General features: G+C 42.6%; 2 protein-coding genes across 2 annotated transcripts; one reads left to right on the top strand and one right to left on the bottom strand.

Annotated features, from left to right (window-relative positions):
• Nucleotides 1–343: 343 nt before the first annotated feature.
• On the bottom strand, nt 344–6094 carry lipg (lipase, endothelial). Its single transcript, XM_041938028.1, has 10 exons — nt 5786–6094; nt 4525–4715; nt 4048–4227; nt 2921–3032; nt 2609–2827; nt 2210–2452; nt 1867–1987; nt 1395–1622; nt 1196–1300; nt 344–1084 (listed from the first exon to the last, which is right to left on the bottom strand). The coding sequence occupies exons 1-10, from the start codon at nt 5874–5876 to the stop codon at nt 1072–1074; spliced, it is 1503 nt and encodes a 500-aa protein (XP_041793962.1). The 5' UTR covers nt 5877–6094; the 3' UTR covers nt 344–1071.
• A 2887-nt stretch (nt 6095–8981) lies between these two features.
• Nucleotides 8982–20976, top strand: LOC121606636 (E3 ubiquitin-protein ligase KCMF1-like). Its single transcript, XM_041937081.1, has 7 exons — nt 8982–9107; nt 10975–11142; nt 13528–13667; nt 15259–15360; nt 17273–17453; nt 18439–18757; nt 19381–20976. Exons 1-7 carry the CDS (start codon nt 9092–9094, stop codon nt 19706–19708), a joined length of 1254 nt encoding a protein of 417 aa, XP_041793015.1. The 5' UTR covers nt 8982–9091; the 3' UTR covers nt 19709–20976.
• Nucleotides 20977–26322: the final 5346 nt, after the last annotated feature.

Genomic DNA, 26322 nt, shown 5'->3' with positions numbered 1-26322 from the left:
GGCAGTTTCACAAGAGCGATTTGTGAGCACGGCTTGCACGCAGGTCACAAACGGTGGCTGTGTCATGTTTCACAAACGGTCGGCACTTGCAAATTGGAGCCCTACGGGGCTCTTGCGTGGGTTGCAATTTGTTTGAGTGAAAAGGTAAAGGATACGATGGGACAATGTAGACCGAAGCGTGCACGTTGCAGGTTTTGTGAAACTGGCAACCTATGATTACCAATAAACAAGACTGTTTACATTCATCTCTGAGAACCGTAATTTTGTCCTCACTGAAGCGGATCACAATAGAGACACCAAGAGGTCTTTCGACAGAGATATGACAGGCAACAGTTCCTACAAATAACAGGTGAATTTATTTTTCCAAAAAGTTATTTACATTATGTACATGAACACACCCCCAAAAATAAGCCACATACAGTATCAGTAACACGATGCACAAAACCTCAGAACGGTTGTGTGCAATGAGATCAGGTATCTCCTTCAGTTATACAGTGTATCAGTAATCTCTCAGCAGAAAGGCACACTTCTTGGTCACGACAAGCACAGCCACACAATCACACACGCGCGCCCACACACAAATACTGCACCTTGGAGAAATGCATTCAATATATGCTTCATCATGGGATGTGCTGATAAATAACGTTGGTCTTGCAGTGCTTCCATTTTTTTTCCATAAATAAAAAAATATTTAAAAATGTACAGTACAGCGACTACAATTGCTGGTGTATGTCCACTGGCACGGATCTGTATTTCTACATCACTAGTCCACACGAAGGAACATTCAGCAACTCTTCAGGCAATCATAACGCATTTAGGACTGCCCCTCGCGTCTGGCCTGTGCGTCAGTTTCCAGCTGTCTCGTAGGCTGGACACACCCAGAGTCCTTGTTTCCAGAAATCCATGGAAACCTTCCTGGTGCAGTTAAGAGTATGATGAAGTCCTTCCCACCGTGCGCTGATCAATCTCTCTTATGAAAAGTGCTCAAATCAAGAGAAGCCAGTGCTTCTCACAGATCCATGTTGGGTCCCCCATGGTGATGGTGCATTGGTTGTTGGAAGTGCGGAGTTATTACATGGGCAGCCTGTCAATCAAAAACAGGGTTCATTCACTGATATTTCATCAGGCACACATCACACTACAGCTTCTTTTGAAGGAAATATCATTTTGTGCAACGTTCTATCGGGGACCGTACCGTTTTCTTGGTTTTACTTCCCAGCCATCACGGCATTTCACGAAAGTCACCGATTCTCCTGGTGAAATTTCAGTTTTTGCAGGGTCTTGGGCACAGAACGTGAACCTGTGACAACATAAAAAGAAATCTGAGCAAATGTTCATCAAGAAAATCCTTATCCTGAAGGTGTGGTGTCTACGCCGCTGCGCCCCCTACTTACTTCTTCTGCGTTTCTCCAGCTTTCACACGAATCCGCCGCACTTCCAGTACAGGTTTGGCAGGCTTGGTGTTCCAGGCCCAGAACGCTTTCTTCATGTTTTTCCAGACAGAGTTCCAGGAATCAGATTCTCCCTCCCAGCTCAGACGGATCTTCAGCAGGTCACCAATATCCTCCTCAGTGAACACCAAGAAGGTGTTGGTCAGGTTTAGGCCGATAATGCCATCATGGCTGGACAGAGGGAGGAAAAATCAGGGTAAGAAAACTGAACACAGAAATTCTAACAGCTGTGTGTTCAGATCAGCCATTTTAATTCCAAATTAACGTAAATTAGTAAAAACAGTAGCATGACGGAAGCAGATATCAAGCTTTTACATCCAAGGTAGTGACAAAGGCTTTAAATTAGCATTAGCATCTATGGAAACTTGAACTGAGCACACTTGCTGTGCAGGAAGGATCCTGATTTTGTACTCACACATCGACAAATTTGTCTGTTGTGTCGTTATGGGCTCCGTACAGCTTGACGTGGAAGGTGGGATCCGCATTGTCTGACTGTTTTCTGTTGAACACATGCATCTTCATCTGGTAGTGGTAGCCTTCAAAAGAAAACACACAGAGTTAATGTTTGATCTGCAGTGGAATGGTGTACAGTAGGAGTTTACATGTTAGATACGGATGTCAAAGTAAAGACACTCATGAATTATGAACAGAGTAGTGAGAGCTGCTTATCAGTTTTATGGTGGGAACTGAACACCATAGCGGTAAAAGATAAAACTGACTGCAAAGCATTTTATGGTCATATCCTTACGGTAACTCACCTCCAAAGGGAGTGTCAGCACGTGTCTTCAGATACATTTTACTGTTGCGCCTCTTGCGCATCTTTCTGGCGTTATAGCCGATGTTGTTGCAGCGGTTTTTGCGGCAGCTGAGGCAGATGCCCTTCTTGAAGCGATCGGGGCCGGTGCACTGGTAGGCGAAGCTCATGTGGTCCTTGTTCATCAAGGAGTCCACAAACAAATGCACAGCGCGCTCGTGCTCGCACTTCATCACCTCCATGAAATCTGGAGAAAAAAGAAAGGCAGTTTGGGTACACTGTATATGTTCAAACACAGAACAAGAGGCCATGTATATTGCCACGGTGGCTGAACAAATTAATGTGTGCAAAATTGTTGAGGAAGGCTGGAATCTATAAACAAAGCCATTTTTTATTAACTTACTTCCAGCCACTGCCAGCACGTCACCCAGCGCACAGCCAGGCTGCACGTCTCCACCATTGGGGTAGATGTCAATGTCCCCAATTGGCTGCTGGATCCCAATGCTGACGCCGAGAGCCTCTCGAGTGTATGTGTGCAGAACGTCCACAAAGTCTGCGTCATCTGGGGAGAGGCGCTTCTGCTCCTCTACACCCTCAAACATTGGTCCTGCTGGGTCTAGACCTATCAGATTAAAAGAGGAGACAGGCTATCAGTAAAAATCAGGCAGCACTGTCTTTAAGGAAAGTTTATCGCAGAGTCACTCGCTTAACTTACCAGTGATTCTGCCGATGGTCCCTCGTACATATGTCCCTGCGTAGCCGGCGACATGAGCGCCTAAACTGTAGCCAATCAGGTGCACATTCACCAGAGGAAGCTGCTGTTCATCCTGTTGGAGAAAAAAGTCGCAACACTCACATCAGCAGCTGCCCCCACGAGCACTAACTCACACTGAGCAAATCCTGGATTTCAGCCAGCGCTGATCAGTCGTGCCTGCAGCTGAGCCAAGCTCGGTTAACCCGGACAGAGTCTACCGACAGTCCTCTTCCATGCAACAGCGCCTCCACCATCTGTCTCAGTTTGTCTCCATGAAATACTCTTTGTCTAGGTTTACAACTACGTGGCAGGTTGCCTGAAACTCTCCTCACTCGCCATTTGTGCACTAGTCCAATTTTGTGACAGTCCTGCTGAATGGCAATTGTTGTCCTTGCCTCAGAAGTACTAAATAGGCAGTGATGCTTTTTAAGATTATCTGATTAGCATTAATCTAAAAAAGGTACTCAATGAGCCAAAACATCAGTTAGCTGTGAAGACAACACAGCAGAGGGAAACTAAGATACTGCCTCAGGGGGAAGTGGGAGTTCTGACAACGGCCACATTAACGTAACAAAAGGGATATTCAGCACAACATTTCACTTCTTCAGGGGCGTTTTGACAGATATGTCATGTTCACAAAAGCTTGAGATCTCTTAAATTGCTCTAATGGAACAACAGACGGGTTGCAGGTTTATGGATTAGCAGGTACTCAGCTGCTCACTATCAATGACTTAACTGCCAAGATGGCTCAGACCTCACACGCTTACATTACTCCACAAATCATTTATAAACATGACCATTTACGAGATCCTATTATAAATCTGCCCTACATACTAAAGACACCTTGGCTTTGAGAGCGAGACACAGCAAGGAGGAGTGACAACACGTGCATGTGGGCACTGTGGCATTCAGTCAGGTGCTACAGCGAACTGGGTCAGTGCCACTGCAGGTGACAAGTCTCCTTTTTTGAGCAACCTAAACAGAGACCCAATGGTGCGTTTGTATAAACTGATCAGAGTGACGCATACTCAAAAGTTACTTTCACAGTTTCAACTGTTTAAAAAGAGTATAAATGTCTGTGTACACACCTGAAGCCAGTTGAGCATGGCGGCAATATCCAGGCCGACGCTGCGGGTGTGGTTGACTGCATCGGGGTACAGCTGCTGAGCCATTGATATCCAATCAACGACAACCACATTGGCCTCCATTTCACGCTGCATCACTGCAGAGACCAGCTTGTGCATCCAGCTTTCGAACATCCCACTCATCTGCAAGAGAAAGACAACAGGAATCATTCACCCACTCAGGCAGGCAGGCAGACAGGCAGACAGACAGACAGACAGCTTTGACCTGGTGACCTCTCTCTGATACTCTTCACATTCACATGATAAATTCCATGCCGTCAAAAGCACACTCTGGCTGGAGAGGACACCTCCAGCCATGCAGCACAGAGGTTCCCTTTACTCAGAGGTGAGACAGGTGAGGGTTATCAGGAGTGACCCGGATAGAGAAAGAGGGAGACTGCATTCTAGATGGGGGGGTTTACAAAATTTCAGCTCATGTACCGTCCAGCCGTGGATGATGAAGATTGTCTTGGCTGTAGCGTTGAAGCCACACTCCTCCAGACACCCCTTCTTGCCGGCCTGCAGGTAGCAGCCCTCCTGCTCCAGGTCTAAACTCTTCCTCATGTTGTACTTGACGATGCCATCCAGAGCCTTGTTGTCTGCTGAAAACTCATCCAATCCAACGTCATCACCTGAGGGGAAATGACAACACAAAGAGAGGAAGTTAGTTCACTCCTGCTTTCCTGATGCCTGCAATTTATTAAGGAAAAAGAAAAATCTCGCTAAAAAAATGATTCAATTTCAAAAACACACCGTCCAGCCAATCACCCTGGCGCTTGCAGGGAGCGGCTGGGGCAGCCAATCAACTCGCTTCTGCGGCCAACATCTGCTGCAATAATGCAAGCGGGTCGCACCGGAGACGCGGGCGCAGAGCCAAATTGTCACCACAATCCATTTTTTTCCTTCTTTTATTTCATTCCCTGTCACATACTTGCAGTCAGAGCTCGTGTAATTATATATATGACTTTTAACACCCAGTGCTATCGTGCCTGAGGCTTAAACGGTACAATTTACGCATTCGACTGACGCAAGAAGCGCTCAGTGGGTGCTGACGGTTTATCCACAGATTTTAAAGAAGAAAATAATAAAGAATCACTGCAAGACTGCGCCGACATATGGTCTCATTGTGTTTGATTCCTGATGACAGGGTTGGATGAAATAACACCAGCCTAGTTTAATCCCACCGCGCGGAGCAGAAACGTCAGATCTGAATTTAAATCATGAACTCAACACCCTCTGGTGAAGGGCCACACGGACCAAAATGACTTCAGCTGGGTAGTAAAAGCGCTGGTGAGCGGTGAGCGGTAAAATGCGGATTCAGCGGAACATCTTTCCAAGTGGTTCACACAGACGTGGCGTGTCCGGAGCTCGGAGCTCTCCAGACTCCCGCTGCTCGCCCAAAAAAGGACACGTCGCACTTTCCTAAATCCATCCCCGTTTTTCTGGCTTACTCTGCCCGCCACACTTGTTCGCTTTTGTTAATTTCACCCTAATAGCCCCAAAAATGCAGATTAATTAAACAGACTTTTGTAAGGAAATTTGAGGTCTGGGCGACTTAATATAGTTTTCATCCACAGATTGAAGAATTGCGTGTTTGCCCTACTTCACATAAGCGTGGTTGGATTCTGACACTTCCCTCTGAGGCTGGGAGAGAAATAAATGATAGAAATGAATGAACAATAGACACAAAGCCGTTTCTTACCTCTAAGAACAGCGTTTTCCCCGCGAGCGGACCAGAAGAGCGCAGCAGTACATTGCAGGAAAATCCACAGTAAAAGAGCTTTATGATTCATTTCTCAGTCACGGGCGATTTGTGGAGAAATTAAAAGCTTCCTGGGAATATAAAATATCTTTTTGTGTCGCTGCTGGTAGTGCGGTACGAAGGTAGGAGAGTTTACATCCAGTGGTGACAAAGAGCAACAGAGCCGGCGCTGCGTTTTGGTGCGCGTCTGTGAAAGCACCGCTCCAAGAAATGTATAAACTAGCATCAACTGTGTGATTAGAGTTTTAAATAGTTTCCCCTTTTCAGTCATCTGATCATCGGCTGATCTATCGGCGGATCTTATTGGTCAAGCCCCCATTTGTTTACGTTGAAAGGCGTGGCAAAGCTGAATGAAGTCGTAGTAGGCTTCTCACGTTGCGCGTGTTAACCCTTGTGGGGTGTGTCGCAAGCCGCCATAAAACATATCCAGTAGCTCAGTATTGGTATGAAGGTCATCTGGCTCACACCTTTGTTGCCTAACCGGATTGAAACGACGCGTGAAAACAATCAATAAACAGTCGTTAAGCCTATAAGACGCTCTGGCACGAATGAGGCGCCTCCAGAGAATGACTTCATGTTTTTTAATCTTACAGTAATATAAACAATAAAAATATGTCCCATTGCTCATTGTTATACGTGGGAAACCCACAACCGCCCCTGCGCGATGATGGTAATATATAAAAGGCTCCGGCCCGTGTATAGGGGGGATGGCGAGCCCCCCTCCCAAAGCATCGTCCCCTCTGCCTGGCGCGCTGCCAGACCATCAGCTTAGCTCACCGGCCGGTTTCAATTGATGAGGCGAAGAATGGGCGCACTCACGCAAGGGTCTCCGCTACAATAACACCACTGTTTTGTGTACATACATCAGCGCCCACTACCCAGCAGGACGCGTCACCTGCCACTCCCGCAGCCCCCGGTACCTGGCGTCCGAACAGCTTTTACGCATCTCAGAAAACGAAGTCGTGCTGCTGATTCAGTGTGCACAGGTCAGCGGTGGGGTCAGCATGCCGGGAACCACAGGGAACTCCTCATTGCACGTCTCCTCACGCTCGTTGTCTCTATTAGGAGTTATTCCTCTATCCTTAAACACTGAAAAACTTCTTTAATATTTATAAATCTCCTAAATTCTGCTCCAAAATAAAAAAGTGTCCTGTTGTGTACACATTGGATGCAGATGATGGTGCATGTACTATACAACTTAACTGTCATGCTGATAATATCAGAACGGCCCTGGAAAGGACAAATGAGTCATCAGTGTACTGAAGTACCTTTTGTACCGACAGCGTAAAGAAATCCAATCTCTTCCACATTTCCAGCTTCAGTGTGACCTGGCCTGGCTTGACGAGACATTATGCTTTTTTTAAAACCAAATTTTTTTTCCCCAAAACCAAATTATTAATATAAAAAGTGTCTTTTTTAAAGGGGGAGAGTGAGGCTGTGTGTGAGGAAGGAGTGTCCAAAATAACTTGTCCTATTTTTACTGGCGTATTAATAGCCATTCTGTACGCTTGCGAGAACATAGCAGAAGGTGCCTGATGCTGCATCTGGAGAGAGGGCACTCGAGTTCAAATGATGAGCTGATGTGATGCAACATAGAGCGTAAAATCCATCCTGCTCACTCACTCGGATGATTTCTTCATGGATGTTGGTGATCTGTGCAGGGTGGTGGTCATTATTGCATCACAGAATGTGGTGTGCATTTTACAGTCATTTGTAATCCATGTGAGACTCAAGATAATTTGTAATTCCTAATAACATACAGTCATGCGTCCCACTGATATTTAAATATACAGTAAACAATGTCATCCTGTTTTAGCAGGATTCATTCTGGCTCGTGACAAACCTGCTTTGTACTGTTTGAATACACATCACATCCTCCTTTTATTTCTGTTCTTAGTCTGCTCAGTGACAAGAGTCCTGTAGTTCTTCAGAAATAAGAGCAAAAGGCTTTCCAGAATCAGTCTGTTGGACAGACCTGACGTCAGACACCGGCATTTATATTTAGTTCAAAGTTAAAGTGGCTTCTCACACAGTGGCATTGTTATTCTTTCCACTCACAAACCGCAGCCAGCAGCCCAGTCAGAGTGTCAGTTTGATTCTACATGATGCTGACCTGTCCTGATTTTGCTGTACAAAGTCTGTTTAGCAAAAACGAACAATGAGGCATTGTGAAATACTGAAACAGTCAAGTAGGCCTATGCAGACTGCAGAAAGAGTGCAATTTGTCTAGTGTAACCTTGTTCTGCCTCATTGCTGAAGTTATTGACAGAAACCTCCGGTATGATCCATGAAGTCACAACAAAGTCTGCAAACCATAGAGCTTCATCTGTGTTTGGGGGAGCTGTTTCTCAAAAGGACTCACTAAAGCTTTTGGATGCTCTGTAATTATTGGTTTGTCCTGTTACTGCAAAAATGTTCTAAAACCCACCAACTTTTGAAATATTTAACTTTTAAAAGCCACTTATGCATGTGGCCTTCATCACGTTTCTCCCTCATCTACTTCATGGGTTAAGCAGTGCCTGTGTTCTCTTTTTTTCTTAAGTATATCATAAGGAAGCTCCCTGCATGTAAGCAGCTGTGCATTTGACAAGCAGAGTTGCTGGGAGAGCTTTAAAATTTGCATGATTAAACATTTTTATTATTTGCTTGAATGTGCATATGCAGTTGCATTTTACGTTACTTTTTTTAATAAATTCAGCGTGAATTAAAGCTTCCAGAGACACTCTGTTATAATTATTTGTTAAATGTTGTTTTTAATATCACTTAAATATCACAATTACGGAGTTTTGACTAAGGTAATTTTTAGGTGAAAAGGTGATGGCCATTGAACTAATGTATGCAAGTGTAACTATTATTTATGTAGCCTACTCATAGATTAACAAGACTGCCAATCAGTTTTCATTGTCTTGGAAATGCCTTCAATTCAATACTGCTTTCCAGTCAGTTCTCTCTCTCTCTCTGTGTACTGTATATATATGCTGTATGTAAACTGTATCTGAGCCACCCACTTGCCAAGGCAACCTTTGCACCAAAAATGAGACAACATCGCCACCGTGTGGACGGAGGAGCAGTGCACCGGACAGTGACACAGCAGGAGGCGGAGGGGGGCAGTGAGCCAGACCGGATCCTTCATGAGGGAAGAGGCCAGGGACAGCCAGCCAACCCCGGCTTCTCTTCTCTTCACTGATATTATTCTGTATTGCAAGCCAGGGAGCCCGAGAAGGGGGCTGCGTTAGTGTTCATAGGATGTCCCGTCATGAAGGTAAGAACACACTTCAACATAGAGGTGCGAGCAAGTCGGAATCTGTGATAGAAACGTTGACAGAGCACCGCTAGCTAACATTAGCTTGCCGAGAATTTCTTGTTTTGCAGCCCATCCTAGCTAACGTTGGCTAGTGTTAGCAGCAAGGTTGCAGTGCTATTTCGTGGGGACGCATTATGGCGGCCACAAAATGTGCATCGCATCCAACGGACCTTGCAATTGACGTTTGTGTTGCAGAAAATGTATAACAGTCAGCACTGGTTGACCAAAACAACGCTGACATATAAACGGAAGAAGCTAGTTAACGTGAGCTAAGTGTGCTAGCTAGCTGCTAGCAAGCTAACTGGTAATAGGTTATGTAGGTTAACGTTGACGAGCTGGGGAGCAAGGGGGAGTGCCGAGAATAGGAAACATAAGAGAGCAGCGAATCCCAGATGGCGTTACGGGTTTGAAGCTTGTCATGTTGTCAATGTTAGCTAGTTTTAGCCTCCTTCCTGGTCAGAGTTGGCCTGGACATTCCAGTTTCGCAAGCTAACATTTAGCAAACCAACATTCACCTCGTCCTTGTGGCCAACCTTGTTGGGCTTGAAGTTCGTTGATAATGTCAAGTAGACGTCAGTGAACATCGGCAATAGATGTTTCAGCTCACTAACCGGTAAAACGTTGAGTTAGGTGAGGTCTACAACAGCTGTCTAGCTTGTCAGCTAACAGTTAAGCTAACGGTAGCTGATTTATTCGTTAAATGCCAGCAGCGAAGGTTAGTCAGGCCCGAGCGGCCTTTATTTTCCATGCTTGTGTTGTTGTTGTCAACTTTACAGTCAGTAGTCATCAAGTTATTTATGTCCGAGATGAAAGTGGTTATCATTGTTACTGTCATTAACGTCTCTGTAACAGCTAGTCGTCAGCCGCTGCACAGCAGGATCAGGTTGGCACTGAGCTTTCACAGCGTGCTGCTGCCTATGAATGGAGATAAGAGGGAGTTTAAACAGCCTGCTGTCATACAATACACCGAGACTGCACGACTGTCCTAGTCAATCAAGAATTGCCTGGGGTTCAACACAGGGGGCTCCATCATGTGACACATTAGATGAAACTTTTTATGTGTAGTATTGGAGTCAATATAGTGTTGGAAATGGCTTTATGAATGAGTGAGGTGTTGTGAGCTCAGTTTTATTAAAAGTGAAGGAGGCAGGCAGTAGTCTTTAAGTCTGTTGGTCACTCCAGAGTAAGAGGATTGACGCAGGGGGTGGACACAGTAACATACATGTAATTTATGATGCATTGCAATATCCCTGCAATAAATACACACTGTGTGAATGTTTGGCTGGACTGTGTCAAAGAAGTGTTGTTTCTACTCCAAGGCAATTCCTTTGAATGCATTTTTTTGAACATAGCCTCATTGTGTCATGGTCAAAAAACACAAATGAGACGACGACACAGACATCTCACCTACGTCCCTTCACCACCATGACAAAAGCAAATTGTATGCAGTGCATCAGCACCACAAAAAGAGTTGAATCAACTTCTGTCACAGCCTTGATTAAAACATTACTATACACGTAGTAATTATTGCCTCACTTTCTTACTGGATTGCAGAATGTTTTGCAGGTGTTCATGTTCTGTTCCCTATGTGTATGATACCGTTGAGGACCTTTCATCTCGTAGTGACATGTTCCAACGCAAAAATGTAGACCAACCAGTTCAAAATAGAAAAATTCCATCCATTTGCACAATTTCTTCACCGTTTAGCAGAGCATCCAACTAGACTCTACACTCTTCCAATTAAAATGGCAATTTTCACCAACATTTATCTTTTTATATTTTGGTATTTGCATTCACCTGTCATGTCTTATCTCTCTTCCCCCAGGCGTCAGCTGTGATGCGTGTTTAAAAGGCAACTTCAGAGGTCGACGATACAAATGTTTAATATGCTACGACTACGATCTGTGTGCATCATGCTATGAGAGCGGTGCAACCACAACCAGACACACCACAGAGCATCCCATGCAGTGTATATTAACCCGAGTCGACTTTGGTAAGTTGAATTGATATTCACATCAAGCTAATTATGAGCATGAGTATGGAATAAGAAAGTGTGAATTTGAGCCATATGAACAGTCTGTCTTTCGGTATTATGATGTTTGCTGCTGTGATTGATAATGTTTAGCAACACTTTATATCACTAGACAGATGTTAATAATTAACTGAAAACCAGACAAGATAATACTGATGTTAAGTACAATGTACGAACATTTGCTGCGTACTATAGTGCAATTGTAAGATTAACCATAAACCAGACACACGGCATGACACTCAGTGTTTTTTCACCTGAATGTCAGTAAATGTCTGAGTCAGTCATTATCCTAAACTTATCATCATTAAATAATCAAAAAATGTGCAACATAATTTGCATCAAATGAGTGTGTATGTATGCATATGTGATGGGTGATATTCCAGTTATAACATTGTAATGAAACTTCATGAACTTGATCAGGTTGTCAAATATGGTACAGTGTTTTTTTTTTTTTTTTTCTTTGAAAAGTAAAAAAGTGCTGAACAAACAACAACAACACAATTTGGATAAAGTTTTAATACTGCCAGTCATTGGAAACGTACCTTCATTCACAATAAGCCTCCAGAAGTAAAATCATTACAGTGTGCCTTATCTGGCACTGGCTTTTGTTTTCAGGCAGAAAGGCTGCTCCCAGGCTGCTTTAACCCAGGCAGCCGGAGGAGTTTTTGGGACTGTTATTGGGCTTCTAAGTTTGATTTATCTCAACATAATTTGTAGTGGCAGCAATGGGGATTGAGATATTCCAATCCTATCTAGATAATACTTGCTGTAAATTCAGCCAATATTAATCATTGTGAAGCTTGACATTGTAGTAGACATGGTATAATCTCATATCTTCTGGTGAAATTATGGTTTTGATTGAATTGGCCATTTCTCTTGCTTTTGAATGACTGCTCATGCAGCTACTTCATGCATTGGCGTTGTGAAATATGTTGCTATTCAGCCCTTCACACATTGGAAATGCTGTTTCCAGTTTGTTGGAAAAAAAATACAAACTGTTGCTGTAAACACAGCAGAAGGTGCAAACTCACATACAAGTCCTCATTTTTGTGGGTTTTTTGTCTCGTGTATTTTCAGTGTGATTGTTGTTCCTCCACCAACTGAACCAACTGTTTTATGGTGGACGACAGTACACACACACACACACACACCTTGTCTTTTTAATGGTAGAATTGAAACATTAGAATTTTTTTTGAGGATAAAAGAAAAACCTGTCAAGAGAGCCATATGCTAGACTCTCTTTAAATGGACCAACTGATAAATTCTAGACAGGCTTCTTATAGGTGATTGTACATGCAGTAGGTTAGCAAATTGCATTAGAAACTGCTTTCTTTTAAGCTGCTCTGATCAGTGTTTTTATATGAACAATGACTGTGTGATTTGAAAGGACTCACCTGCATTGATGAAACCACAGAACATTACCAGACTGCAGATTTACTCAGCGTTTTTCCCTTCTTTTGGCTCACTGTTCCTGTTTCATGACATGAAAACTTTACTCTTTTGGTTCATTCTTGCCTCAGTCAACCTTGTTTTCAGCAGCTAAACCCATAGTACAGTACCTGCCCAAAAAGGTAGCCAGAAAAGGGTAGTGACTAGCTGGTGAACTTGGAATTGGACCTCCATTCATCAGGTGGACACAAACACTACACCGAAATGCTAATGTTGCTTTGCGCCTGCTGGATATGCGAATAGGTTAGTGATGCTAACGCCTTTGCCTTCAACAACTTTGTGAGGTTTGACATGTCACGGTTGGTTTAGTGGCTTGTTTGACTGTCCCCAGGTGGCAAAGGTATCACTTAGTGCAGGTTCAGGTGAAGTTGTCATGTGTCAAGTGCTACACTATCATTAAATGGACTTGTAATGTCAGCCTGTTAGTAAGTTAGTTCTGGTATTAGGCAGCCTACTTACAGGTGGTCTTACGTGAGTAGCCAAGGGAAGGTTTTATCATGAACCGTTTCCTTTAATATGGCAAAATAGTGCTGTTAACTAGGTTAACAGAGGAGGAGGTGTCTCTTACTGTCTCAGTCTGTCAGAACCGAACCTGATTTATTAATTAATCTTGTCCAAAGGGGCTTTAGCACAACTTTAACATGATAAAATATGCCTATTGAAGCTTTAGACTTCTTTTTATTGTCAAACACCCTTCACCAGTATCCACCGCTCCTGGCCTTGAGGACATACAGGAGTTTTTTTTTTTTTATCATGTATGATTCTGTGCCAGCTTTGTTAAAATTTTGGTCCAAATGTAGGAGAAACACTGCAGTCCCAGCACCTGGAATGGGCTTGCACGCAAAACATGCCAAAACATTGACACTGAATGCCATGTCCATCGTGATTCCCCTCCAGACCTGTATTACGGTGGTGAAGCGTTCTCAGTGGAACAGCCCCAGGCGTTCACATGTCCCTACTGTGGCAGGATGGGCTACACAGAGATCTCCCTGCAGGAGCACGTGGCTGCAGAACACACAGAGACCTCCACAGAAGTGGTAAGTCTAAACACCTGAAAACATTTACATCTGTGTTGAATTTTCCTCACATGGCAAGAATTTGTTTTCAATTTAGTCAATTGAATCAGTTTCTGAGAGTGAGCAGTGGTTCTCAAAGTCTTCTGGCATGCCCCCCAGAGCTGAAAAAGTTCATGCCCCACACACCACAATTTTTATCCGTCATTAACAATGATAGGGGAGTAAGTAACAAAGGGATCCAAGTTAATTTTTAGTGAACTGAAGATCAGCACAATAGCATCAGCAAACTCTTGTTTATTTTCTCTACTTAAGTCGTATTCATTCAGCATAGTTTCACATATTTTTCTGTGCCGCAGTGGCTCTTTGCCTCCGGTTTGAGAACCACTTCATAAGGAGGACCCTGTTCGTATTGAAAGTATGCCGTAGCGTGTTTACATCTTATTCATTGTCTTGCTTCACAATGTTAGAGATGAAGCCTAGTTCTCATGTCAACTAAACTGCAAGTGATGTCAGGTAGACTGTGCAGCTCTATTTATAGATGCTCACTGCTTTTCTTCTGACAGGAAGAAAACACTGGTTAGAGCTGCTAAGAAACACTTTAAAGAACTTTAGCCTATGGACTGTACATTTTAAAATTACTGCTGACATTTTTGCAACACATAACATTTGTTTAGTTGAGATTTTTTTGTGTCATTCTTTTTCCTTCCAGACAACCTCTGATTTCCTTTTTATCGGTCATTGCTTTCTTGCGTACTATTTAAACTTCAGTTATTTAGTTGGTTTAGTGAACTTAACTCTGAACGTCAAGACTGTGTTACCTGTATTTACTTGTGTACTCTTTGCTGAAGTAATTACAATCAGGAAATGTTTTTGTGCCTACCTCTGTGGCATCGTACTGAGTCATTGTCAGTCCTAACTGTGCACTGTAGGAAAGGTCTGAGTAATTCATGAGTAAATGACTGTCAGAGTAGCCAACTAATGTCCAAGAGTAAATACCTTAGTTAGCGAGTTGTGTGTCCTACTGCAGCAGACAGGCAGCAAGAATTGGACAAAAAACATAAAGTAGGTCATGATCACAATATTTTTTTTTTCGGTTTGTGACGTTATGCTAGTTTTTAGGATACAACAGTGAGTTGTCTTTGAAAGAACAAAAGGGTGTTTGCAAAATCCTTCACCTATAGTACCTGTTTTGACTAAGTCAACACTGGGAGTTAGCTGAGCTAATTTCAACTGTCATTCTTTTAAATACAGGAACATCATGATGCTTTTCACAGTGTCCATGGTCTGACAGCACAGCTAGTATGTTATTCTGTTTGGCAGCTGACTATCAAATTGTTAATGGTAGAGCTTCCACCAGCAAATTCACTCACCAAACTGTCAAACATTTAAAATCAATCCCTCAGTTTCACTTCATATCTGTTGGATTTTTGACACTCAACACAGAGCTGGAGCTTTCTTGAGGTTGCATCTCTTTATTTTTAAATACGACATTGTCCAAAGATATTTGCCAGTCTCAGTGTTTGTTCAGGAGGTCCCGGCACCGACTGGTGAATGTTGTGCACTGAAGTGAATATGAAGATAAACGTGTACGCTTTCTCCTCCTGTCATCTAGATCTGCCCCATATGTGCAGCGCTGCCAGGTGGCGACCCGAATCATGTGACGGATGACTTTGCTGCTCATCTCACACTTGAACACAGAGCACCCAGAGATTTGATATCCTTCTCAAGTAGTAGCACCCCCTCCACAGACACGACCATAACCTGGCTGCATTATTGACTGTAAAAACAAAACAGGCTGAATTGGTGTTTCAGTCAGTTGTGTGAAGACAAGCAGACATTTCAAGGTTTCTGTATGGAAGCTATTCAGGTATTTATGCTTGTGATAGAGATGTTGTTCATGTCATCCAGATTTCTATATAATTTTAAAGATGAGCGCACCAGGGTTGTTGACATTGAGTATGGTAGGTGAACATGAACGAGTAGAAATATGTGTGCAGTAAAGATGCCATGGTGGTTGTGTTAGTTAAACTAAATTATGTGTCTCATGCCATCGTGCAAACTAAAGTCAGGGGGCCTCAATCAGACTGATAAGTTGGTTCCACACTGTTGTCCATTGGTTTGGTGCTTTGAGGAGGAAGGGCAGCGTAGAAGCCAAGTTGTCCTTGTCCTCCAAAGCCAACCAGAGGTAGCTGTAAATTAACTAAATTATGAATTGTGTTGTTTAGTGTTCTTTTTGTTTTGGGGCTGTTCCCAAGGTGTTAAAGGTACCTAGTGGACATTTTAGCCCTCAGTCTCCAGGCATGGTAGCTTTGAAGGTTTGTACATGTCCAATCTGGATCAACATTTACATTGATTCTGATTAAATGTATCAGGTATTGTTGTGTGACCAAGTCACATTACAAACTTCATACAGTTTCTTTGTCATTCTAAAATAAAATCTTTCAAATATTAATTATATTTAGTCAGACACACTGGGTCACCAACTCAGTTTTTAAAGTCACAGCAATCCCTGGCCTCACATTATTTTACATTAACATGAATTTTAACTTGTGAGGTATACAACAGATTTTAGATTTAGGAACACGAGAGCACTGGTATCAGATTGGTACTTGGTAGTGGAGCATGAAGTGAGGTGTGACGCATATTTCTGCCAACTGCTGAAGACAAAAACAGTTGGGGCACAAAAAGTAGCAATGTGCCAACTGAAGCGATCCTGCAAACAGTGTAAACAATGCAGGAAAAAAAACAAACAGGAGTTTTATGAGAGAGAAACACATTCACGTATGATTCGGTTTGAAAAAGACCAGGTGAGAAGCAACTCGAGTAGACAGTTTTCTTTAAAATATATGTTATTTAATTACTGTGCAATCTCATTATATGTCCACGCTCTGCTGAAGTGTATTAATTATATTATGTTCCATAAATGCAGGCTCATCCTTGTCATTCCTTTTGAGGTTGAAAATGCAGTACATACAGGAATTAACCTAGATATATGAGTGGACTTCTATCCACATAAGGACAAATCATTCAGGAAAAGAGCACCTCAGAAGAATGTCTACAGCGGTGAGCATTAGATTTAGTTATTTACCAAATTGTGTGAAGGGTTTGGTGGCAGCATCTGCTTGTGCCTGTCAGGAATGAGCTGGAATACTCTGTGTGAGCTGCACTCTGGGATAGACTCAGAAGTCTGACGACAGCAGTCTGTCTATTTATAGAGTACTTTGAGTAAGTGCTGTGGAGAAAACAAAAGATGCAAAAATGAAGTTAAATGAAGCCCTGGCAGAACAAGTACATTCAAAGCTTCACAAAACAGGGCCATAGCTTTTGTTAGTGGGCATATGCAGCAGGGTGGCATGAGAGCGTCATGCAAATATATGTTAACAGATTGCAGCTGGTTCAGGAGGCCTGAGTGCAGTGTTCATTTACAGGAGTGGCAATGTGCTGAAACTACATGTTGAAGAATTAATCGTTGACAATTTTGATTTTGGTTGATCATTTAAGTAATTTTATAAGAAAAATTACAAATAGTGGGTTTTGGATTGTCGGACAAAGCAAGCAGGTTGAAGATAATCAGGTTGGGCTTTGGGAGCTAACAAAGGTGCATTTTCCTTAATGGCAAGCCTCACGATGAGTCCAGCGGGGTGCGGCATGTGAGGAGAATGTTTCACCCTGGCCGTGGGCTTGGGGGTCCGCGAGCCCGCAGGTCTAACATGCACTTCACAAGCAGCACCACAGGGGGGCTCTCCACCAGTCAGAGCTCATCACAGAGTTCCAACTACAGCAGAGAGGCCATGGACCCCATAGCAGGTCAGTCATACACACACACACACAGAAGAGGAGTCATGGAGTCATGGTTACACCCATGGTAAACCCATGCTTACATGTGTGATACAGACAGCAGTCTCCTTCTGAGGCACAGTACAAGAAGCTAATGTGGGTCAGATAATTTTTTTTGTTATTACCATCATCTTATGATTAAATTTAGTATCACACAGAACACTGGTGCTCAGTGGTAAATCATGCATGTGGCACTCAAAAATAGACACATTTAATGTGTCTCATTTAATTGAAAGTGTCCTAATATGAATTGTTTATCACACGCACAGATCAATTGCCTGCAGTAGCATTCTTTGATACATGTCTAGTCTGTGTTTCAGTGTCCACTTAAATGTAGTCTGGATAGTGCAGTAATGTGTGGGCAGAGTAGTTGCTGTGGCAATTCCTTTTTTATCCTGTTCCCAAATTTAATCCGGTTCAGTGCTTGGCATTCGCCATGTCAGCTCCAGCTGTGCCATAATGAGGGTCCCTGTTAGTCTGCCTCACAAACAGGGCACCAGCCTCCTCTCTAATGACCCACTATACCTGCTGGGCCGTTTAGTTGAGTTTTAGCTTAGAAACCTCATTGCTGACGGTCCGACGTGTGTCTTTTGATTGTGGATCAGAGGCTGCGCAGCAGTCCTACCAGGTTGTTGCTCTGGTTATAGTTCTGGCAGCATGTAGAAATGCTAGCTTTTAGGACTAATGTGATTCTTACATTAAATTGACAAATTCTTAAAAAGGCTGTTTATCATCAGTTTGCATGATCTGTTTTAAGATTGTGTTTTCATAAAAGCCTACTGTCTGGCTAACTGGCTTTCTGATAAACAGCAATTCTTTACACCAACCAGTGTTAATGGTGGGAGTAGAGGTGGTGCAGGCTAGTAGCTCAGACTGAACTGACCAACTCTTTGCTCCTTGTGGTAGTTATCATTTCTGACATTAAGGCCTTGTCTTCTCCACCCTGATCCTCCAGAGCTGCTGTCCCAGTTGTCGGGGGTGCGGCGTTCAGCAGGCGGGCAGCTCAGCTCAGGCCCCTCTGCCTCCCAGCTCCAACAGCTTCAGATGCAACTCCAGTTGGAGCGTCAGCAGGCCCAGGCGGCGCGTCAGCAGTTGGAGACGGCCCGAAACGCCACCCGGGGCGGTGGGCGAGCCAATGCAATCCTCAATACCAATTCAGCCGCCGCAAACCCCAACCCCAGCGCCAACCACAATACCAACCCCAGTCCCAACCCGGGTCCACCTGAGTCCAACACACAACATAATGCACATAGCTCCCAGTTTCTACTCAGCAGGTGAGATTGTTGCTCTTATTTTTGGCATTTACTTTACTTGGCATTTATGTCTCTACTTAAAAGTTTTTGGTTTCTGTTTTTCCACATATTTGGAAGCCAGTCATGGTCCAATGTACAACTTACACAAGTGTGATGTGGAAACATTCTGTATACTGACAATGTACCTCTCAGTGAACTCCTAGACATCTTGAGTCCAGCAGTTAGACCTTTTGAAATTAAGAGTATTTGTATTTTCATAGATCAGGGGTTCCCAGACTTACAAAAATACTGTATAACATGAATTGCCGTAACACCTACATTTATAAACTACTGATAAAGAACACAACATACTATGTATTTAAAATGTATATGACAGAGAAGATACCATCATTACAACACTCTCACTTGTCACCATCACATTTAGTACTCACACAGAACTTCTGACATTTTTCTGTCAAGGTTACTGACACGCCAAACACTTGACTAATACAGACATAACACACACACATACTGACTCCGTCACTGTTAAAACAATGTTAAATAAATACTTTACTGTCACCTGATTTGCCATCCATTCATCTTCCTCTTATTATGAACAGTTGCATGGTCTTCTTACCCATTACGGTTCAATCTCCCGCCCACAGGCTGAGCGAACCACGGCTGTCTGAGGCAGAGCGGCAGGCGTGCGAGGCCCAGTGGGCCGACAGGAGCCTGTTTGTGACGGAGCTGCTGCTGTCCACGCTGCTGCCTGACGAGGACGCCTCTGCCTCCTCCTCCGAGGACGAGGACGACTGTCACGGCTCGTTGCGGAATTTCGCTGACTTCGAGGCCATGGGCTGTGTTGAGGTCATGACCTTGGACGTGGCACTGGAGAACCTCAACCTCAAGGAGACGACCCCGGCTACCAAGACGACGAAAACGACGACTAAAACAGCACCAACGAAGAAAGAACCTCCAGCGCCACCCCTTTGATGACATGGCCACTCCCTCCCCTCAAACCACCATTGTAACTGGCTGACTGCTGAGTCGGTCCAACTGCCAATGGATGACAAAAAAGACTGCAGTTCTTTTTGGCTTTGTCCCCCCCCTCAGTGATTGTCATTTCAGCTCTGTCGCTCCCCACTCAACCCCATGTTTATTATGTTGTGTACATTGAATAAAAGTAGTGAGACGAGAGAATGTGAAAGCAAGCAAGCGTGGTGGGTGCGTGAGAGAAAGAAAAATAACTATATAAATATATTATAGAAAAATCTATATGAAAGTTGATAATCAGTTCCACATAACCCGTGTTTCCTCTAGCAGATGAGCAAAGCGTAGTTAGCCGTTTAAGAGACAAACACGTCACACACTCACCCAGGGAGAGGAGGCCGACAGAAACCTCTCCGATAAAAACGCTGCTGTGTATTTATAGTTTTTAATTAAAGAAGTGCTTGGATGGTTTACCACAACTTAAGCATGAGCTTAAAATCACCATGTGCCCATTTTTAACTGCACAGTCACTAGATGGGGAGGTCTTTCTCTTTTGTTCAGACACCTGAGTAACTGTAAATTAATGGTGCTGAGTGCCACGTCACTGGCATTTCTGCACCACACACACACACACAAACACACACAAACAGACTGATGGCTGCGTTTGGTTACATTCATGTCCAGTCTCAACCCCCTCCCCCTTGTGTGACATCACCTGTTTTGGGTCATGTGACCTTGCTTTATATCGACTGTGGGCACTTTGGTTTTGAATTGCATATCCAGTGTCCATTTGTGTACACTACAGATGCTCTACATTAAGGCGTTACACAACTCGGAGGCAAACAGAGATGAAACAATCTCTTCAGTGTGACCATTTTCAGGCCTTTTCTAACATGGAAGAAACACAACACATACGGTTGTTTTTTTGTTTTTGTTTATTTTCCTCTCTCTCTTTTATGAAGACCAGATGCTACTTTCTCAAGCTTCCCGTGATCTGAAATTAATCTTCTCTCCATTACTCATGAATGCAAAGATTACTTATCATGTGACTTGAAGGAGAGAATCCTGTATTGCTCTTTCCATTCATTTCTCTCAGTCAAAAAGATCTTTGTATGCCTCCACTGCTACCTGATGAAATGCAATGTATGTTTTTGGCTCAGCGAACAAGCCAAATCACAGGGTAAACCTTTCAGTTTGGAGGACAATAAAAAATGTTTTGGATGGAAATGAACTAACCCAATCCTGCTCTGTGGTTTTTGTTTTTACTTTTTTTTTTCTTCCTCATTTGCTAACTTCTTGGTGAGCATGTACAGCATATGGTAAAAATAAACACCTATCTTACAGGTTTAAGTTCAATCTCCATTAGTCTTGTCATCTCCTGATCCATGTCCTCATTCACAGCAGCAGTGCAACATCCAATTAACATGCTAGATAACGTGCTAAATTAAGCACAGGTGATATTTAAGTGGATTGAAACGAAGGATGACAGACTAAAACAGATTTAGCAATATCTCACTTTAACCTTAGCATACTCCATCAATTCAGCATTTTACTCCTGTAATGTTGTTGGACTCGCAGCGGACAGTTTAAAAATCTGAGGGCATAATTTACACTGAGGAATTATTATTCAGGCCATTGTCCTGACAGTCCAGCTACCATAATCCAGATGAAAGGAGTTGAAAATGTTGTTATGATCACTTCAGTTATTATCGCATGCTCAAAGCAATTACTTTATGTACATTTATATACAATACAACCCTGTTTCCAGAAAAGTCAGGAGGCTGTGTTTAATATAAGAACAGAATGTGATAATCCAACTGAAAACCGTACCAAGACAATATATTTAATGTCTGACCTCATCAATTTTAATTGATTTTTGTAAATACCTACTTTTTTGAATTTGATGCAGCAATACATTTCACACAAGTTTGGACAGGAGCAACAAAAGAATTGGAAAGCTGTGGAACGCTCCAAAAACACCTCTTTGGAACATTCCACAGGTAAACAGGTTCATAGGTAACAGGTGATAGTATCATGATTGGCTATAAAAGGGAGCATCCTGGAAAGGCTCAGTTGTTCACCAGCAAGGATAGAGTGAGGTTCACCACTTTGTGAACAGATGATTGTTTTAGTTTTACAAAGCGAACTTTTTTTTGCATTAGGGTTTCTATATATTTTTATCTATATAGTATATCCACATGAGCACATGTACTTAGTTCACACACTATTCCTCCTGGTCAAAATCTGGCGCCTACATTACCCACAATGCAACTCAACTTCCCAACATTTCTGTCAGATTCTGTTGCGTTATGCTAGTAGGCTAATGTAGGCTCAAGCCGCTTGTATCAACCTGAGATGAGAAAGATAAACTCACTTCTTTTTGAAGAGCTCCAAACATGACCGCCGCAGGTTTTCCTGCCCACACAAAACGTCACTTGAGGCCAGGTGTACCGCAGACCTGACCTGGTCTTATATCCTGGACTTGGTCAGCATCTCTTTCCTTGCGAGGCTGCTGGAATGCAGTTGATAATTCACTCACTTTTTCTGCCAAACTAACGTTAATTGCGCGAGGATGTTTTAGAAGCGCATTAAAACATCTTGCGCGCGCGCCTCATCATTTTCCTGCAATGTGATTGGCTGTGCGCGGATGTCGAAGGTTCAAACAGGCGCTGTGGCTACTGCTTCAACTGATAGATACACGATAAACTAAATACTTGTGTTCATAAATTTCCAGAGTACAACAGCAAACTGGACTCATATCAAAGAAGGCATTCACTTTGGCTGCCAGGTTTGTTCCAAAACAGTCTATCAAACATACATTGCTAGCAAAGCTTAAGTGATGCCGTTTAGTACCGTTACAGCGCCCCCTGGAGACAGCCTTTTCCTTACAGGAGGTGCTACACTTGATGACTAAATACAAATCAAGAGGTGGACAGGGGCTATCTCACTGGGAACATTAAGTCATTTATGCAGATCATATAGTCGGTCACATACAGCACATGAAATACCTAAACAGAGCAAAAATAGCCATCCACACAGTGAATCAGTGTGCTGCATTATGTGTCAGGGATACAGACCATGTAGGGCCTCAGAATCTCAGACATCCAAGTAAAAAATGCATGATATGTCTGGTGGTTTCTGTGCATGCAAGTCATTTTTTATCTTTAGGAGCACTGAAACAAAATCCCAGATCAAAGGTCCACTTACTTGCTTACTTGCTTCGATGGTGTTTTTTTCTGGTCTCAAACGTAACCTCTGTCTCATTATTTTGATTGGACAATTTGGTTGGTTGTATGAAAACAAGCTCTACATCCACACAGATGGAGAAGACACGATATTCAGACAAATGACTGCAAAGATGGGGAGTGCAACCATAAATACAAAAAAAAAAAACCAACAACATAAATTTAATCCTTTTGGCTACTTTTTGTTTGTTTGTTTCCAACAGAGTGGACAGAGCTTGCTAAAATCCTGAGAGTTCAGAAAAATCTAACAGGTTTCATTTGTAGTAAGTTCCAAAAAGGCATCTGACATGTGGATGGATGTTAACTGATGAGATCTGCTTTCAGGATCATGCGTGCTTGCTAAAGGAAGTGGTTCAGATTGTCCCTGCAAGAGACAAATCTGAAATAGTTGTGAATATCACTCAAAGGCAGAGAAGATACAGTTACATTCACTGCTAACTGCACATTACAGGTCAAAATGTAAACCAGAGACAGAGTTGTGTTAATGACTTGAGACAACATGAAAAGACAACATGCAAGCTTCTCCCTGCTTAGAAGTTTGTTCATTTCTCTTAAAGTGAGGCTGGTTTTTGAAAGTCGCTATAAACCTCAAGCCGGGGTTAATGTACTTCCAGCCTGATCCCTGATGAGAATTTTAATAGTGTGCAGGAGCCACACTTTATCACAGCTGAAGGGCTTTTCTGTTGTCAATTAAGATGAACAGGAGAACCACAAATAAAGACGTGGAGATGAACAAATACCTTTCACAAACCATGAACAATGTCACTGTTTCTGAGACACTGCAAACCCGACTGCAGGGAGGCTCTGGTTTCCATTACTTGTTGGTTACTGATTTAGCCAACGTGCAATGGAAACCATTATCCCATTGAATGTAAACGGTGTCACTCGCTGTGTGCCAGCATCAAACCAGCATTTTTCGGTGTTACTGCAGAGACGTCTTAAATTAAACCCAGCGCAGACAGCCACAGTGGTGGGAATTTAAAGTGCAATCTGTGCCAAGTCACTGAATTATTATCCGAGCTCAAAACCCTAAATAATGGCAGCCTGAAAAGATCTGGCAGATTAATTCAGTCCTTAAAGAGGGCGGTTGCTGTAGGCAACCAAATGCATGCAAAGTGGGCGGAAATGAGCAGACACAACCACGACATGAAATGTTTTGGGGCACAACAATATACTGCAGATATACAGTTACCAAAAATAAAGTCAATGTAAACATCTCGAAAACTATGCAGATTTAAAGCCAGGAAGAATAGAAGTATCTCAATAAGACTGCCTCACAATTGTAAAGAATAAATGAAACTGAAATACAGAACAGCGAGTGTTATTGTCGTTTATTAAAGTTCTTGTCAAAGTAAGCCTGTAACTCCATGAGGGAATATTTCACAGTATCATTAAGAATGTAATTGCAAATACAGCCATTTAATATTGTCAGGATAAAGTGGGGTTGCAGCACACAGTGAACAGCTTTAACAGATTAATAATTAACACCAGGGCACTTCAAGTACATACGCACAGCATGTACGTGTGTACTGCATGGCCATTCAACACAGTAACTTTCATTAAGTGCCTTCTGACAACATGTATAGCCTTCTGTATGAGGACATAGAGAATGCTATACATGTTGATCAGTTATAAATACCAAATTATATTTTCCTTCTGCACCTGTACAGTGCGTATGTTTAAAGTATGTGATGATGCAATAACATTACTGTGTTCCAGCTTGCAGTCAGCATCATGTCTTCCACTCATACACATCTTCCCAAAAAAAGGACACACGACTCCGTGGAATTTAGGTATTCTTTGTAATTTTAATTCCCATAATTTAGTTTAAATGCAGACATTTTTTCACTAAAATCTTAAATAAAACATTACAGTACGATATATGCAAATCAGAAGAGCTTTAAGATTTTGTAGAAGCAGGCTACAGTTTCTTTTGATTTTTTATTCATTCATTTATTTATTTATATTTTACTTTTGAAGGACTGGACAGTTAAATAGCAGTAAACAGTAAAAAGACAACACAGAGCCGTAAAGCCTGCAGGCCAGCCAAGGAGCACATTCTATTACAAAACAGACCAGAAAACTAGAGACGGCACGCCACATCCAGATGAAGGTCTGAACTGATGCCCCTCCACCTCTGCGAGGTGGTGCTAGTTCCATACAAACAGGAGAGGGCGCTATTACACCAGGGTAGGTGGAGCTACACAACCACAGAGTGACAGCAATGTAGTTGCACCTTCACATGAAACAGCTTGTATTGCACATTCAGGGAGGAAGAAATGGCACGTTCTGTTTTTCTAGTTTTTCCTCTACAAAAAGGTTACAAAACAGTTATAATGCGATAGAAGCACAGTAACTCCCTCAATGGCAATTACACCATTCATTGATTGATACTGATCACTTGAAACAGACTGGTCTAAAATGCTGTCCCTCTCTATGGGGAGGAAAAGCGTCGGACTCCGCCTTCTGGTGTCTGCGCTCAAACAGAGTTTCTTTAACAGATCATTGCACACTTGTCCTGTGCCATCAGTGGAATCACTGGCCCTCAGGATGCAATGTGAACTGAAATGTGTCAATAAAAATGTGTTTTATTTCAGTTGTATCTGTAACTGATAAGATAATTAGATTAATTAGGTCTGACTCATTTAAAGGCTCTGAAAACCCATTCTTATCAATTAGCTTCTTGTAAACAACCGTTTCCTACATAGACACACGATTTCCTGCCAGTTTCAACTGTGTTTTTTATTTCACATGAGATATTTCTGCTTTTGTGTTTTTGTCTGTTGGGAAAAAGTGATGTCACATATTTCTATGATAAAGCAGATTATCAGAGTTCGAGTGCTATTAAATAATACCTATGCATGCCTTTAATTTTAATTGATGCTTTTCGCTATTAATATTTAATGTTATACAGAAATATGCAAGATTTGCAAGCAAAGTTTTCAGGGGTTTCAATATACAGCTAGCAATGCAACTTTAATATTTGCCATGTAGCATTGGTTGTGTTCAATAAAATCTGACATGAGTTTGAGCCATGACTATTAGATATGTGTTGACGCTGCCACCAGAGGACGAGTTACGCTTTCCCTCCCCATCTTGAGCAGTGCATCCCTTTTGGCCTATCAGGACTGAGAATGCATGGAAAAACAAACAAAAAAATGACAGTGTGAGTTACAAAGGGGGACCTGCAGAGCACGGTGATCCAGCACACACCAGATAACCCGAAGCACGCTGGCTGAACTCATTCCTTTCACACATAAGTCTCATAAACCAACATGAGGAAAGTGGATCCAGTCTCATTTAATTCTTTAGCCTGCACTTCCTGCTTATTTTGCTGTAGTCTCTGCGTTTATGGGCTGCAACCTTTGGGCA

Source organism: Chelmon rostratus, chromosome 5 (genome assembly GCF_017976325.1).
Source record: "Chelmon rostratus isolate fCheRos1 chromosome 5, fCheRos1.pri, whole genome shotgun sequence".
NCBI classification, from domain to species: domain Eukaryota; kingdom Metazoa; phylum Chordata; class Actinopteri; order Chaetodontiformes; family Chaetodontidae; genus Chelmon; species Chelmon rostratus.
This window is presented reverse-complemented; position numbering and strand designations above follow the sequence as displayed.

Excerpts from the sequence above, each read along its gene's own strand:
- lipg (XM_041938028.1), bottom strand. The coding sequence starts at position 5,876 with ATGAATCATAAAGCTCTTTTACTGTGGATTTTCCTGCAATGTACTGCT. Across the intron at positions 4,228-4,524 it reads TCATCATCCACGGCTGGACG|ATGAGTGGGATGTTCGAAAG; the intron begins GTACATGAGCTG and ends TTTCTCTTGCAG. Across the intron at positions 2,828-2,920 it reads GACCATCGGCAGAATCACTG|GTCTAGACCCAGCAGGACCA; the intron begins GTAAGTTAAGCG and ends TTAATCTGATAG.
- LOC121606636 (XM_041937081.1), top strand. Across the intron at positions 13,668-15,258 it reads CAGAGACCTCCACAGAAGTG|ATCTGCCCCATATGTGCAGC; the intron begins GTAAGTCTAAAC and ends CCTGTCATCTAG. Across the intron at positions 17,454-18,438 it reads GGCCATGGACCCCATAGCAG|AGCTGCTGTCCCAGTTGTCG; the intron begins GTCAGTCATACA and ends CTGATCCTCCAG.